The sequence below is a fragment of the Neofelis nebulosa genome, chromosome 3 (genome assembly GCF_028018385.1).
Source record: "Neofelis nebulosa isolate mNeoNeb1 chromosome 3, mNeoNeb1.pri, whole genome shotgun sequence".
Lineage (NCBI taxonomy): Eukaryota > Metazoa > Chordata > Mammalia > Carnivora > Felidae > Neofelis > Neofelis nebulosa.
Genome location: NC_080784.1, coordinates 53,535,080 through 53,549,967, shown reverse-complemented (window position 1 = coordinate 53,549,967; position 14,888 = coordinate 53,535,080). Strand labels below are relative to the sequence as shown.

The 14,888-nt window shown below is 41.7% G+C and overlaps 1 protein-coding gene across 1 annotated transcript in view; it reads left to right on the top strand.

Annotated features, from left to right (window-relative positions):
* The first annotated feature begins 8,419 nt into the window (after positions 1-8,419).
* Positions 8,420-14,888, top strand: part of XKR6 (XK related 6) — a 322,282-nt gene continuing 315,813 nt past the window's right edge. The window contains exon 1 of the mRNA XM_058720836.1: positions 8,420-9,684. Within this exon, the coding sequence (XP_058576819.1) occupies positions 8,945-9,684 (740 nt within the window). The 5' untranslated portion in view covers positions 8,420-8,944. The remainder of the gene's footprint in view (positions 9,685-14,888) is intronic.

Here is a 14,888-nt window from a genome sequence, read left to right as displayed (position 1 = left end):
GAACACAGCCCTTCGGATACGCTGACACCCACTGAGACCCATTTTGGACTTCTGACCTCCAGAACTGTAAGATAACAAATTTGTGTTGCTTTAAGCCACCAAGTTTGTGATAATTTGTTACAGCAACAAGAGGAAACAAGTACGGGGGGGTCGGGGGGGGGGAGTAGGGAAGGACAACTGATATTTACTTAGCACTTTTTTAAAAATTTATTTATTTATTTTAAGAGAGAGGGGGTGGAGGGGCAGAGGGAGAGGGAGAGATAGAATCCCAAGAAGGCTCCCACGTCCCTGGGATCATGACCTGAGCAGAAATCCAAAGTTGATTGCTCAACTGACTAAGCCACCCAGGTGCCCCTTAGCACCTTTTCTAAATTGGGCATTGATATCACAATAGGCTTGTTGTTGGGGAACAGTAGGCTATTTTACACATTAGGAAAATAAATCTGAGACCTGAAATAACTTGCCCAGGGAAGAGCCTGAGCTGGGAATTCAGACTCAGGGCTGCATGACTGCCTGTTGTATCATACAATTTCTGGTATGAAAGGCAAAGCCTGTACAAAGCCTACACAGTTACTTAACCAGATAGTGCTAGAAAATCAGGAAAACGTATGATATGAATCAATGAACCGGGGACTTGGGAACCAGGAAGACTTTCATAAGGATCTGGGAACATGAGGCAGGGAAAGGCCAGCATTAACCACTTATTCAGAAGCAGATAGTTTTTGCACACATTATTTCATTAAACCACCACAAATCACACCATGAAATAGATTTTACTCTCCTTATTTTTGTGGTTGAGGGACTGGGGCTTAAATAAGAAAGTACCTTGCCCCACATCCATAGCTAATTAACGACAAAGCAGTGATTTAAACACAAAGCTTATTTCCTGTGAATACAAAAGTTAAAAATTTTATATATTTTTTGAAAAATAGGAAAATCTGGAGGAGGGCATGAATTAATCATCACTTGAAAATATATGATGCCCATGCCCCCAAACATGCACAGAAGATTGTAAAAGGCTTGAGGTTACGAATGTTTATAAAATTTTTTGTTCTCCAGGATCCTTAGAACAGTCTTGAGTATATTATTGGCACCCAATGTATACTCATTAAATAAAATCAGTTAGTGGGATAGAGGGACTTCTGTATAAGATTAAGTAAGAAGTCTGGAACTCCTATGTCTGGAAGGATGAAGGTTGAGAGCTGGTGGGACCCGAATGTAACAAGGTCTCCTCTTCCCACTTAAAGATTTCCCGGCCCGCCCTGTGACTTCAACCATCCTAAATTTCCTCTTTTTCTCCTTTCTGATTGCCCATAGTGCATGCCTCAGCCCCAAGCACTTGGGTACTTGATCACTCAGTTTAGCATTTTACTTCATCCTTCTGCCTTGATGGCAAGGGCTGCCACTGCTTTGGGCATTAAGCCTAACTTTCTGGTTTCCACTTCTCCCTCTCTCATCTTTCCTCTCCAGCCTTACCACTTGTCCATGCAAACCCTTGTCTCTGTTTGACCAGATCCCATGCCTGGAGTCAGGGAATCCCTGCCTCACACCAACCACTCCCTGTTATATAGATCCTCCTTCTTCATTGCACCAATGTTTTTGATTAATTCTCCCCTCAGCCACAATGCCTTCTTTAACTCTTCTCTCCCACTTTCCTAATCCTTTTGTTATTATTGCCTGTACTGTATAATTTACACTGCAAATAAAATAAAAATTCCTTAGTGTGGTGCAAATGCTTCTTTCTTCAATCTCACTGTTAATTTTTCCCTCCATTTTTTTATTGTGGTAAAATACACATTGCATAAAATGTACCAACTTAACCATTTTTAAGTTCAGTGGTATGAGATACATTCACATTTTTCTGCAACCATCACCACCATCCAGCTCCAGAGTTCATCTTGCTAAATAGAAACTATCACACAGTCTCCCTTTGGTCCACCCTCCTTGTTGGCCACTAAGTGTTTACACACTGCCCTCAATTGGCCACTCAGTTGGCCACTAAGTGCTTACACACTGCCCTCAATTTCTCCAACAGGCTACAGTGACAATTTCCCCAACAGTACCTTCCCCACTTTTTACAGAAAATGTAGCATGCTTTATTGTTTTGCAGGTCATAGTTCAGGCCCTGAAACAGGTGATTTTCTCCATCCAGAAGGCATTTCTCCAATATTATTCCCACTCCCACCCGATGGTCAACCAAGACTGGTCCATCCTCATTTTTTGCTCTCAACTTAAATGTCACTTTATCATTGGCTTCCTGATTTCTCACGTTTCTGTAGATTACCTACTTAAAAACCAACCAACCAACTAACCAACAGAACACTTCTTGGGTATTTTTTTTTAATGCTTATTTATTTTTGAAAGAGAGAGAGTGTGAGTGGGGGAGGGGCAGAGATAGAGAGAGGGAGACACAGAATCCGAAACAGGCTCCAGGCTCTGAACTGTCAGCACAGAGCCTGATGCAGGGCTTGAACTTGGGAACTGCAAGATCATGACCTGAGCTGAAGTCAGATACTCAATCGACTGAGCCACCCAGGCGCCCCTTGGGTACCTTTTAAAGCTTCTAAAATACTTTCTTGTTTTTATGTTTACAATTATTTACTTGTTCACTGTCACTTCCACTTATTTGTAAGCTTCATGGGGGTCATAGCCATGTCTCTTTTATTCTTAGTGCCTACTAGACTGCTTGGCATATAGTAGGTAGGCACTTAGATGTTTGTTGATAAATGCATATCCTATATCTTACTCTCTAATCTCTAATTGTTCTCTAAATTTTAACATCATTTCATGACGTATTTATAATGCTGTTTTGTTAACTGCTATTTGCAGGTGTCTATTTTCTTTCAATGGGACTGTAGTTTGTAGAAATTATATTTCATATTTCTTTGCAATAAAGGAAGATAGTGGATTTTCAATAAACGCTTGCTGAATTAGGTTAGATTTAATTTAATTTGGTGTCTATCACTTTCTGAAATACTACAGCAGGAAACATGTCTAAAATGTGAAGGAGATCTTGCTGTGGGATTTCATATGACTTGGGGGGCCAGTGGTATCGGCTAATGTCTGAGGTCAGCACCAAGCATAAGAGCCGTGTATGCTCAAAATTTTCTTTGCATTGGAGACATCATAGCAGTTTGCCAAAAGACCAATTCATCAAGCTTTTCCTCTAGCATCAGACCAAGTCTTATATCTTTGGTTGAAGATCAGAGAAAGGACTTACTTGACTTGGATTTGGGGGCCATATTATAGGCCAAATACAAATCTTTAAATTCTAGAATCACACTTGGCCTGGCAAGACAATCATATGAGAAACAAAGGAATGAAGGTCTACTGTGGAAATAGCATACTTTCATTACCCATCTCACACTCTATGCGAAGTCATATACCCCTTCTCTGAAGTGGCCTATATGAGTTGACTTATTATTCCTTGTTCTTCATTTTCTTTCGGTTGAGCATGAATAGTTGATTTCACATGTTAAGTGTATGTATGATGAACTTTTGCTATACTCTGCTCTTTGGGGAGTTAACTCATGGATCTCACTATCCTTAGTTAGACAATAAATGTGTAAGAATAAAAGTATAAGAAAGTTGAAGAAGGGTTTAAGTCATTTCACAGATAATCAAAGTTCTTGAGACAAACACCTTTACCAAATGATTTTCAGTGGTGTTCCTGCACAGAAGAAATACTGACATTCTTACCCCTTCGTTCCTACATATCTCTCCCAACCCACGTATGTGTGCACATTCCTCACCGTGTCCAAAAGACTCCTGTAAACATTTATTGTTTTTCTCCCATCCCACCCCTGTCATCACCCTATAGGTGTTTCTTTGCTATCTTTCTTTTTTTTTTTTTAGTTTTTTTTTCAACGTTTTTTAATTTATTTTTGGGACAGAGAGACACAGAGCATAAACGGGGGAGGGGCAGAGAGAGAGGGAGACACAGAATCGGAAACAGGCTCCAGGCTCCGAGCTGTCAGCACAGAGCCCGACGCGGGGCTCGAACTCAGGGACCACGAGATCGTGACCTGGCTGGAGTCGGCCGCTTAACCGACTGCGCCACCCAGGCGCCCCAGCTTTGCTATCTTTCTTGAACTACTCTATGCGAATACAAGAAAATAGGAATAAACTTCTGCCTTCCCCCACTTTTTACAGAAAATGTAGCATGCTTTATTGTTTTTCACCTTATTCTTTTTGTACAACAACGTGTCCTGTAACTCACTCTATATCATTAAAAATAAAACCATAATATTTCAATATCACTGCATAGTATTTTGTCATGTGGATGTGCTACAATTTGTGTAACTAGTATTCCTTTGGACTGACACTTGGTTTTTTTTCCTCCTCATTTTTCTTCCTGTTGTAAACAACAAACAATGCTGCATGTATAACCTTGTCCACGTGTCATTTCTGACATGTGCATATTTATCTGTAGGATAAATTCCTGTAAAAGGAATTGCTGTTGCAGAGAATGACTGCATTCGTAATTTTGATAGATCATGCCATATTCCCTTCCATAGATATTGTACCATTTTGTAACATCAGCATGAATCTATGAGAATGCTCGCTTGAATTGCAATTCTTAGAATCAAATAGAAAAAATGGAGCTTTTAGGGATAATGGGCTCCACGAGCTTACTCCTCTGTACTCAAAGAAGTCCTGCTTCTAGAGACAATAGATACAAGGAATAAAATTGATTAGGATGACATCCATCTACTGGTTTTGAGGCTTTACCCAAGCTCAAATTAGGAAAACCTGGTGAAGAATGTATGAGGAAGCCCCCACATAGTGCTTTTTTGGGGGGGCAAATCCCCATGCTGTAATTCAAGTATTCTGTCTCCCTAATATGTATCAGATTATAACAGGCCCCTCTAGTGACTAGAACCGTAAGACTGGCTTCATTTCAAGAGGCCAATAGCTGGTGGCCCAGGGCAATGTGAAGGTGAGAGGTTTAGGCTTTGGAATTAGGCCTCCTTTGGACTGGAGGCTGTTTTCCAGCTATTAAAATGGGGATATCCCCATGCCTTTTGGGATGGTTGTAAAATTAAATAGAATGCTGTTTGGGACGGTGGCTAATACATAATGGCACTTAACAATAAATTCCCCTTTTGCCTTTCTGAAAACAGCAGAGATTCAGGAAGAAAAATGTCAAAAGTTTGGGGGCAGTGAAACTGTGCCACAACTTCCGTGTATTAGCTCTGTTTTACTTTACTCATAGAAGATGCTCTAAAAATCGATTTACCATTGTATTGCATGTAATTCCAACATGACTTCCCAGCCTATGTCAAAGTGGAAGTAAAAGGAGCCAAAGTTGGTAACTGACTGAACTACAAATAGCAGAGATTTTTTTAAAAAAATGTTATTTAGAAACAACAAGAACGCAAGTATCCAGCAGGCCTGGGGTGGCTTCTTAGTAGGCTTGTTCAATAGACAGAACCTCTTAGCATAAGTATACCTTAAGGTCAAGTCATCAAGAAAAGGTTAACTGGTGTGCTTGTAAAAAAGCAGACCAGTGGTCAATGAATTTCTTTTTATTCCTTCCTTGTTTACGAAAGGATCAAGGTATCTCTGTAATACATCAATGGTTTTATAAAGATTTATATCATCAGATGCAAAATACCTATTTTGGGGGGGGGGCTTTGAAAGGGTAAATTTCAGTTATTTCAAAAATTATTTTAATTCACTTATTTGACTAATATTTATTGAGTGCTTACTATGTGTTCAGCACTGTGCTAAGCTCAGGACTTAGTTGGTATACCTAATTGCCCCAAAATTCTGGGTTAAAAAAAAGTATCATTCATAGCACAGTTCTAATTTATGTTAGCCTTTCAGTGAGTTTTCATGATAGCTTTATTATCACTGTAACTGATTTTAATTTTAGAACCTTCTGGGTTGCACACTGTATACCTTCCACAGAAGTCAGAATGATAAAATTGTTGAAACAGCAAATGTAAAGTTGAAATCACTTGACAGCCTGCAGATCTTATGCATCCACTTGAAATTTCAATTGTGATAAACCCTTTTGATTCAGTCTCATTTGTCAGCTTTATACAGTAAGTATAATTTACTTAGCTAATTTCACTAGTAGATTATGTTCTTTCAGGGCATAGAGAAATAAGAATCATAAATATGTCATTGCTGCCTGCTATTGTATCTCATTTCATTGCCTCACAGGCTTAAACAGAGAAAATATACTTAAAGATACAAATTAGTTGTACCCGTTTCCTGGAAGCAGTTAAAAATGCCTTCATTTATTAGAGATACCAAATCTATCTACTGAATGATAAAATTTAAGTAACTATATGTTGGTACCATACAAACATATCATAATAGCAATAAAAATAATAGCAGTTATCATTTATTTAGTGCTGACTACCTATCAAGTATCATGTTGAGTTTTGAATGGATTACCATCTTTAATCCACCTAACAACTTTTCAGAGAACATGTCAACATTGTATGATGTTATTATCCCCATCATACAATGGAGGGAACTCAGGTTTAAGGAGGTTAATTATCTTGCTCACAGTATTCATGTTAAAGAATAAAAATTCAACCAAGTAAATGCAAAGATCTAATTGGCTTTATTAAATGATTCATGAATTGGGCAGCATCCCATCTAGCAAGTAGAGAGGAGTCCCAAGGAGTTCTACAGAATGGAAGATTTTCATAGGAAGGAAGGTGGGGCAAGAAAGTTACTAGCAAGAGGAAACAAAGAGTTGTGCCAGACAAGGTCACCTTCCCTTAGCCGCAAGGGCAGGGGTTCTTATTAGGTAAATTACCTCATCTTCCTTTGGGGGATGAAAAGGGCCCGTATGACAAATTACCTCATTGGTGCTGCTCAGAAAATTCCTGACTGACTGGTTAAGACTACATTGAGGAAGGTAGAAACTGCAGTGAGGTATTAAGACCTGGTTTGGTGACTTGGCCAAAGTCATGCCATTTTGGGCCTATGGTTTTCTTTTTGCCATTCACATTATTATTTTAGTGGAACTGGGATTCAAACCTAGGCAGTCCTAATCTACACTTAAGCTGTTTTTCTAAAACGTTATTAATTCAAATTCAGTAAAGAAAGAGGCCATTTATATGAGGAAATGTCCTTACCTGTTGGCTATAAGTTTTGCTAGCACAGGAACAAAGAGGCTTAAATCGTGGTATGAAATCAAAGGATAGAGTTACGAGACTTGTTTCCAAAAGCAGATTTTGGAATTACTTGTCCTCTTTCCCCCCCCCCCTCCCCAATGGCTGGGGTAAAAATTCTCTAGGAGTACTTTCTGTAAGGTCTTTATAGGATTTACCTTGGCATACTGACGAAAAGTTGTGTCCTAAAATATGGAATCCTTGTTTGCCTTGCCACCCCCAATTAACTAGGTGCTATAGTGTTAAATATCATATACCTCAAAATAATCCTGAAGATTTCATAGGCACCTTTCTTCTACAGAACTTGGGTGCAAATATTACCTAATTTGACCTCAGCATTCCAAAGAAAACTACAGTATTATTAGGTTTTACTCAAGAGAGAAGTAGACAGGGTCAGAAAAATGAGTACAAAATTCAGGGTTTAAAGAAAATTCAGAGTTTAAAACATTTTTTGCCCTCTTTTTTTAATCTCAAAATGTTTCTTTCCCTTGATCAGTAACAATTGTAACCATGTAGCTTGCTTTGTCTGGCTTCAAATGTACTTTCACTAGAAGATCATTGTAATTCAAATCCATTCAGTGCTGCTTCACTTTTGTAATTTGTTAAGATTAAGTAGTGTACCCTCCACATGTTTTAATGATATAGCACAATGATAACATTTTCACTCATTTAAAGCCGTGTTTACTGACAGAATTTTAGCACCAAAAACATTCTAAAAGGCAATCTTCACACATTCAAATAGCTTGAACAAGTAATTGATACACCTTAAACTCTGGCTAGTTCGAATTTTCCAAATTAAGGTCACATAATATAAAAATCACATACTTAAAAAAAGTTGGTAGAAATACATTTCAATGATGAAGAAAATACATTCAAGGTCACTGATGCCAATTCAATCTTCGCTCTAACATTCAAGGTGCAATAGGCTGACTTTTAATTGGACTTTGGATTTTTTTAAGGGAATGATGGAAACTTTATTACTAAAGATGGTAAAGTTGTCAGTGACAAGAAAATCAGGGGGTCAACAGAGGGAGGTGTCCAAACATGTGAGAATCAGTCAGTTGTGTGTGGGAATCTAAACTGATTTATGCAATTTCTCAAGACCCTCAAAATAAGAAAATAAGAGAATTTTGAAAGAAGGAAAAAAAAAAAACCACCCAAGAGGTGAGACACAGCCATTTTGATGGGGGGGGGGGGTGCCTAACTACTCAATGAGGTCATCCTATCTCCCGGAAGTGACACGTAATCACCTGCTTTGCACGAGCTCCGCCCCTTCCCTCAGAGGTCCCGCCCCTTTGCCAGCAGCCGGGAGGGTGTTAGGGGGCGTTTCTCCAGGAGGAAAGCTGTGAGCTGCGACGCTGAGGAAGGGGACCCCAAAACGTCTGGCACTGCCCCCTCCAGGGATCACTTTGGACCGCATCACTCGGCCCAGCGGGATTCAGAAACGCCGAGGGGTCAACCTGATGGGTTTCGGGGTCAACGGAAGAGGGGAAGGGGAGCCCTGGCGGGGAGAACCCCCCGGTCCCCCGCCCAGCAGCTGAGGCACAGGAGGGCGGCCATCTTGGCCGGGAGGGTAGGGCTGGGGAGCTGCGGGCGCCGTGCGATTGGGGGGCTCGCCCGGAAGTGACGCCAACTACCCGGAAGCGGAGGGGGTTCCCTGGCCCACTCCCCCCTCGTTCGTTTGCTCCCCCGCTTCCTCCCCGCCCCCCTTCCTCTCCATTCGTTTCCCCCCCTCCCCGTTCCCTGCCTTCTTCCCCCCCCTACCCGTCCCTCCCCCCCCAACCTCCGGAGCTGGGAAGAGAGTCAAGATGGCGGCGAAATCCGATGGCGGTGGCGTGGGGGTGGGCTTCGCCCAGCTGCACAACCTGGACGAGGCGGTGGGCAGCGGCGGCGAGGAGGACGGGGAGCCCGGGGGAGGCGGCTGCGGCGGCGGCGGCGACGGCAGCGAGCCCGGCGAGAGCAGCTCGCTGCACATCTGCCACTGCTGCAACACCTCCTCGTGCTACTGGGGCTGCCGCTCCGCCTGCCTGCGCTCCCTCCTGGGCAAGAAGCCGCGCCGCAGCGCCGCCGCCGCCGCCGACGGGGGGGACCAGCCGCTGCAGCCGCCCGCGGCCGCCGACCACCACCCCCCGACGCCTGCCGCTCGGCCGCAACCGCCGCCGCCGCAGGTGGAGCGGCCGTGGCTCGACTGCCTGTGGATCGTGCTGGCGCTGCTGGTCTTCTTCGGGGACGTGGGCACCGACCTGTGGCTGGCCCTCGACTACTACCGCAAGGGGGACTACGGCTTCTTCGGGCTGACCCTCTTCTTCGTGCTGGTGCCGTCGCTGCTGGTGCAGAGCCTGAGCTTCCGCTGGTTCGTGCAGGACTACACGGGCGGCGGGCTGGGCGCCGTGGAGGGGCTCAGCAGCCGGGGCCCCCCCATGATGGGGGCCGGCTACGGCCGCGGCGGCCCGGGCTCGGCCACGCCGGGGGCGCAGCGCCTGTGCCGCCTCTCCGTGTGGATCTGGCAGTCGGTCATCCACCTGCTGCAGATGGGGCAGGTGTGGAGGTAAGAGCACTGCGGGGGTGGGGGCGGGGGCCCGGGCAGCCGGCCCTGCGGAGGGCCCCGCGGGCGAGGCCAGAGCCCTCCAGAGCGCGTTCTGCCCTCGAGGTGCCTCGCAGTTGGGCCCCTCGGACGGGTCTGCCCCGGGGTCTTGAAGGAGGGGTTTGCCGCTCACTTCCCCTGGCGTCTGAAAAAGACCGTCGTTTGATCTGGATCCCTGGCCACGCCTTTTGGCCCTGGGAGGCCCCAGTCCCGCTGTTTGTCTATCTTCTTCCCGGGTTCGCACTTACCGGAGACCCTGCCTCATCCTTTCCTTCCCTCACATCTCTGTAGACCTCTTATTCCCGTTGTCCCTTTCCCCTGTTTCCCAAGGTAACCAGCCGCTAGCGCTTTTTATCTGCACCCCAGCTCGCCTCCTGTTTGGGGGGGGGGGGACCTTCCTTCTTCCAAGCTGGTTTTGCATTCGGTTTTGTCCCCTGGTGAGACATCTTCCCCTCTTCCCCGTCTTCTCTCCGCAGTGGCCTGTGTGGGGCCCTGTGCAAAAAACCCCTCTCTGCCTCTCCTTTTAGCACTCCTTTATTCCATGCGCCCTCCCCCCTGCAATCCTGTCCCCTGCAAATGACTCTAAACCGCTGCCCTCCTTGAAGGAAAAATGACTTTTCTTTCTTTTTTTTTTTTTTTTTTCTCTTTCTTTCTTTCTTTCTTTCTTTCTTTCTTTCTTTCTTTCTTTCTTTCTTTTTTTGCTGGATTAGACCCTTTTTTTGGTGACAGGTAAAATTGTGTCGTATATACTGGGTGTAAGCGTTTGTTTTTAACTCTCACCTCCAGAAAGTCAATTAGCCACCTGGACACCTATTCTGGAGGAACATTGTTTTTGATACCTAGGCCAGTGCTTAGGGGATTTATGTTTACACAAGCCCATGCTTGGCCCTGCGGCCCTTTCCTCTTTTGTAAATTTCCCCTGTGCCTGGTGAATACCTCACAAACCCCTTGCAGATGTTCTTTTTGCTACCCACCTTAACTGGCTTAACTAAGGAAATGATCCCTTTAAAATCTTGGTAAATCTTTGCCCTCCAGCTTAAAAGCTTGAGTGTATTCTGGAAACTGTGAGTTTGTAGGTAAACATTTACAAGAGAAGCGAATCTTAACTGAAGCTGAATTACACAGAGCTCTTCGGGTACATTGCTTCTGTGAGAAGACATTTTGCCTAGATTGCCCTGAGTCCTGCACCTAGTAGGAGGTTTTAGGTGCTCTGTATTTCAGTTAACTGAGATGTACTTAGGTTAACTGACATAAAGTTCATTGTCTTTTGAATTGTTTGTCCAGATCTCTCTTTATAGTTTCAAATAAAGACGTTTCAGAAAGCATGGGATTGAGTTAAGTCAAATCATGAAAGTGACTGCAAGAACTTTGTCCTGTAGGGTTTATATGCAGATTCAGGATTGGGGACTTGTGAATGGTTCTTGATTTTTCTGATACTTCTAGGCTTGTTTACTGGTGCTCCTAGATTGAATTTAGCAACCTTTTTTTCCTAGCTGTACTTGTCTGCAAATAATTGGTTTCCTGCTGATAAGTTTATAAGAAAGGGGTAGTGGGATAAAATAGGGGGGAAAATGATGATTAACTTTTAGCAATTTTGAGTGTAGCATGCGGTCAGGTAAAGTTTTGAAATACGTTTTGCATTTGAAATCTAAATCTAAAAACCTACCTGAACACCCAAATCCATATTGAATCAAAGGTAGTACGTTTGATACTGGGGATACTTTTTTGATTTCTTGCAGGTTGGTAAGATGCAAAAGAATGAAGGGGGAGAGGGACAAGAAGGATGGGGGAGAGAGATTTTGAAATACTAGTAAAGATAAACTGCATATATTTAATAACTAGGTTTCTGAACAAGCCAAAGTTCCCTGTCGCTCCCTGTCTAACTCCTAAGTGTAGACAATCAGTATCTTGGTGTCAGGTTCAAGTTCCTGAGAGAATGTTTCTAATGTAATCCATGCTAGGTATTTATTAGTAGTGAGCTTTTGGGACATGATGGAATTGGAGTTCAGCTTCACAGATTTCTTAGAACAATTTTTCCCCTAATCTTAATTGCATTTGGATAAAGAAGTCCAGATTTTGGAACAAACCAAAAAGTACATTTTAAGTGTAATTTTAGGCTTTTATACTTGTTTAAAATAGGGTAATGTATTTCTTTCCCAGATCTTCCTTGAAGTTTCAAGATGTGCAGTGGTATAGATATTTCAGAAAGATGCCTGTGATTTTACTATGTTTAAATTTTTTTTCAAGATTAGAATATGTGTCTAAATTTTTCATAAAGCTTTCAAAGTATAAAGTACTAAAAGATACGTTAATTCAGCTAAGTTATTTATTCCAACTTAGCTGTACTTCAAAAGAAATAATTGCTGATGAAGGATTTTCTTTCCTTGCTTTAAAATTTTTCAATAAGCTTGTTTTGTTTGAAATGTCCCAGGAGCAGTCTCCTCTTTACTACCTGCTAGGCACGTGGCTTGTATGCAAATCATTCACATGAAAAGCATTACAAGAAGGTTTTCATCCTTTTTTTGTTTGAATTTCTGGGCAAACAATTAGTTATTGTGTGTATAAACACACATCATCTCAGAGTTTACTGCAGATTTTTGGGGTTACAGTTGTTCCCTTAGTTATATTTGCTACTTAAATTTTGCTATTTCATGTGGTCATGTGACGAGGGTAAGGCCTAGGAATTATATCACTGATTTGGGCTACATTTCTAAGAAACATGTTGGTAAAGCTGTACATTGTTAAAGCTGATTCCATTAAACCATGAACACCTGTCTCTTCACATGCTTCTTCTTTTTTTTTTTTTTAATGTAAAATCATTTGACTCATGCTTGGACAGATCTCAGTGCTAATTTAAGAGAATTTAGTTTTCCTTGATAGTAGGGTGATACACTTTAACGTGTGATGCCTTTCCTGTCGAGATGCAAAATACTTGATAGCTCTTTCACCAAATGACTTTACAGAATGTGAGAAAATATTTTTGGGTAGGCCAGAATTGGAGCGTGGAAGAATAGTTGTCTGTGGGATGATTTGGTTTCATGAACCTCCTTTTGCAGAGTTTTGGTGTGTGATTAAGGTCTACTTAATGTATGTGTTACTCTCACTAATTACTTAACATGTAACTTAACGGTGTAGCTTTATGTGCTCTATTTTTCAGGTGCTTTTCCCAAGGATGGAAGGTATATGAGTCACTCATAACAAGAATGTGAGTCACGCCGGGCTTCAGTTTAGTGAAAGTGTTATTAGAAAGCGCGATCATTTTCTTAAAGGGTTAGACCTTAGGAACGGTTTGATTTAGTTTGTATATTTGCATCGTTGTAAGTTTTTTCCTTCAGTGTATCAGCCTTCCTTTGCTTTTGTGCTACCTTCAGAGGGTGTTTAGTATTTCGGCAGTTCTCTGCAGTCACAAAGCAACAGTTCTTTGACTGAAATTTCATCTAATGTCATGATATCGCAGCCAATCGTTAATCTCCCTATTTGTTTTTATGGGTGTGTTTACACCTTTCTTTTTCACAAAGTCAAAGAAGAATTTATCTAAAATCTTAATAAGTTTTGCCATTTTTAAAGTGAGTATCAACTGTCTTTTCTCCTGGGAGATGGTGTGGGGTGGAGGGTTGCCTTCAAGGGAGAAAAAAGAAAAAGGTGTTTGACATATCATAATAGCCCCATCCATCTATGAACAGTTAAAAGCTTTGTGTGTTTTGCAGTTTTTCCTGTTTTAAGACTGGCATAATGTAGGGACACAGCTTAATCAGCAGCAAATATTGCTAGGCTGGTGAAGATGGTTTTTTCATTACTGCTTCACCCCCCCCCCCCCCCCCCCCGCAATATATAGGGATGCTTGGCATTTTAAGGGCCTTTGTTCTTGTTGAATCTTTTAGAACGTTGGTTTCTAACTCTGGCTGAAACTAGAACCTACTACAGCTTTAAAAAAAAAAAAAAAAAGAAAGAAAATGTTTAAGGTCCCAGAGTGGGACCCAAGTAATCTTTTTAAAAGCTCTACAGGTGATTACATGGGCAGGCAGAGAAACAGTTGAGAAGCAGTTTTAGAATTGTTTCAGCTTATTCATTTGGAGATTGTTGTTGGATTTGTGTTTTTAATAAATGATGGAACAGTTGGGAATGGAATGATGTGGTACTATGAAGTTCGGTTCCTGGACCCACTGTAACAAAAAGACTTTGCCTTGGAAACAGTATCTAAAAATGTACCTGGAGCTGTTTCTAGTATATGCCCTTAAGGTACTCTTGTTTTTTGTTTTTTTGTTTTGTTTTGTTTTGTTTTGAGCCCAGTATGGGTCTTCTAAAAGGATTTCTAAGTTGAAAGTACTCTTGAATAAAGGTAGACCACTTCTTTGCTTTTGTGTGATCCAGGTAGTACTTTTATGATTATGTTGCATGTAAAAGGTATATTACTTTAACTTTGAAATGAATCTCGGGCAGGCTTAAGGTAAACATAACTGGGCTTACAAGTGGTATTGGACTAAGTGATCTATAATGTTCTTCTTGCTCTAAGATTTTGTGATTTAAGAATGGAAATGTTACCTTGCAAATAAGGAAATTTCATTCGTGTGGGGCCATAGTACCAGTCACTGTCAAATGAAGATTGTATACGTGTGTGTGTGTGTGTGTGTGTGTGTGTGTGTGTGTCGGGGGCTTTACATATCTGCTTATTACTAGATGGGAATCTAAATATTTTAAAAATACATTATATTTTATCCATAAATTTAATGGAATTCTGTTTCAAAAGAAAGTGGGATTTTTTTTAGGGGAAACGAGAAAAATTGAGAGAAGTAAATGTTTTTGCACAATCAAAACAAGTCTTGTTGAAAAAATGCTGAGACTTACCAGAAAACGGATGTGCTGTAAAGTGTCAATAATTAGAACAACGTGTGGCTGGCAGAGGAATTAGGCAAATAGGTAGTGAAACAGAATAAGGAGTGAGGTAAAAAGACAGGTTTATGGGAATTTAGCAGATAGTAAAGCATTTCTAATCCATGAAGGGGAAAAGGGTTATTTAACAAATGATATTGGGGCAAATGACTACCCAGTTGGGAAGAATTGATTTCTACCTTACATAAATAAAGATTCTAAAAGAATTAAAGATATAAACATAAAATAGTACATGTAAAAGAAAATATAGAATAATTTTATAATTTTGCAGTGGGCAA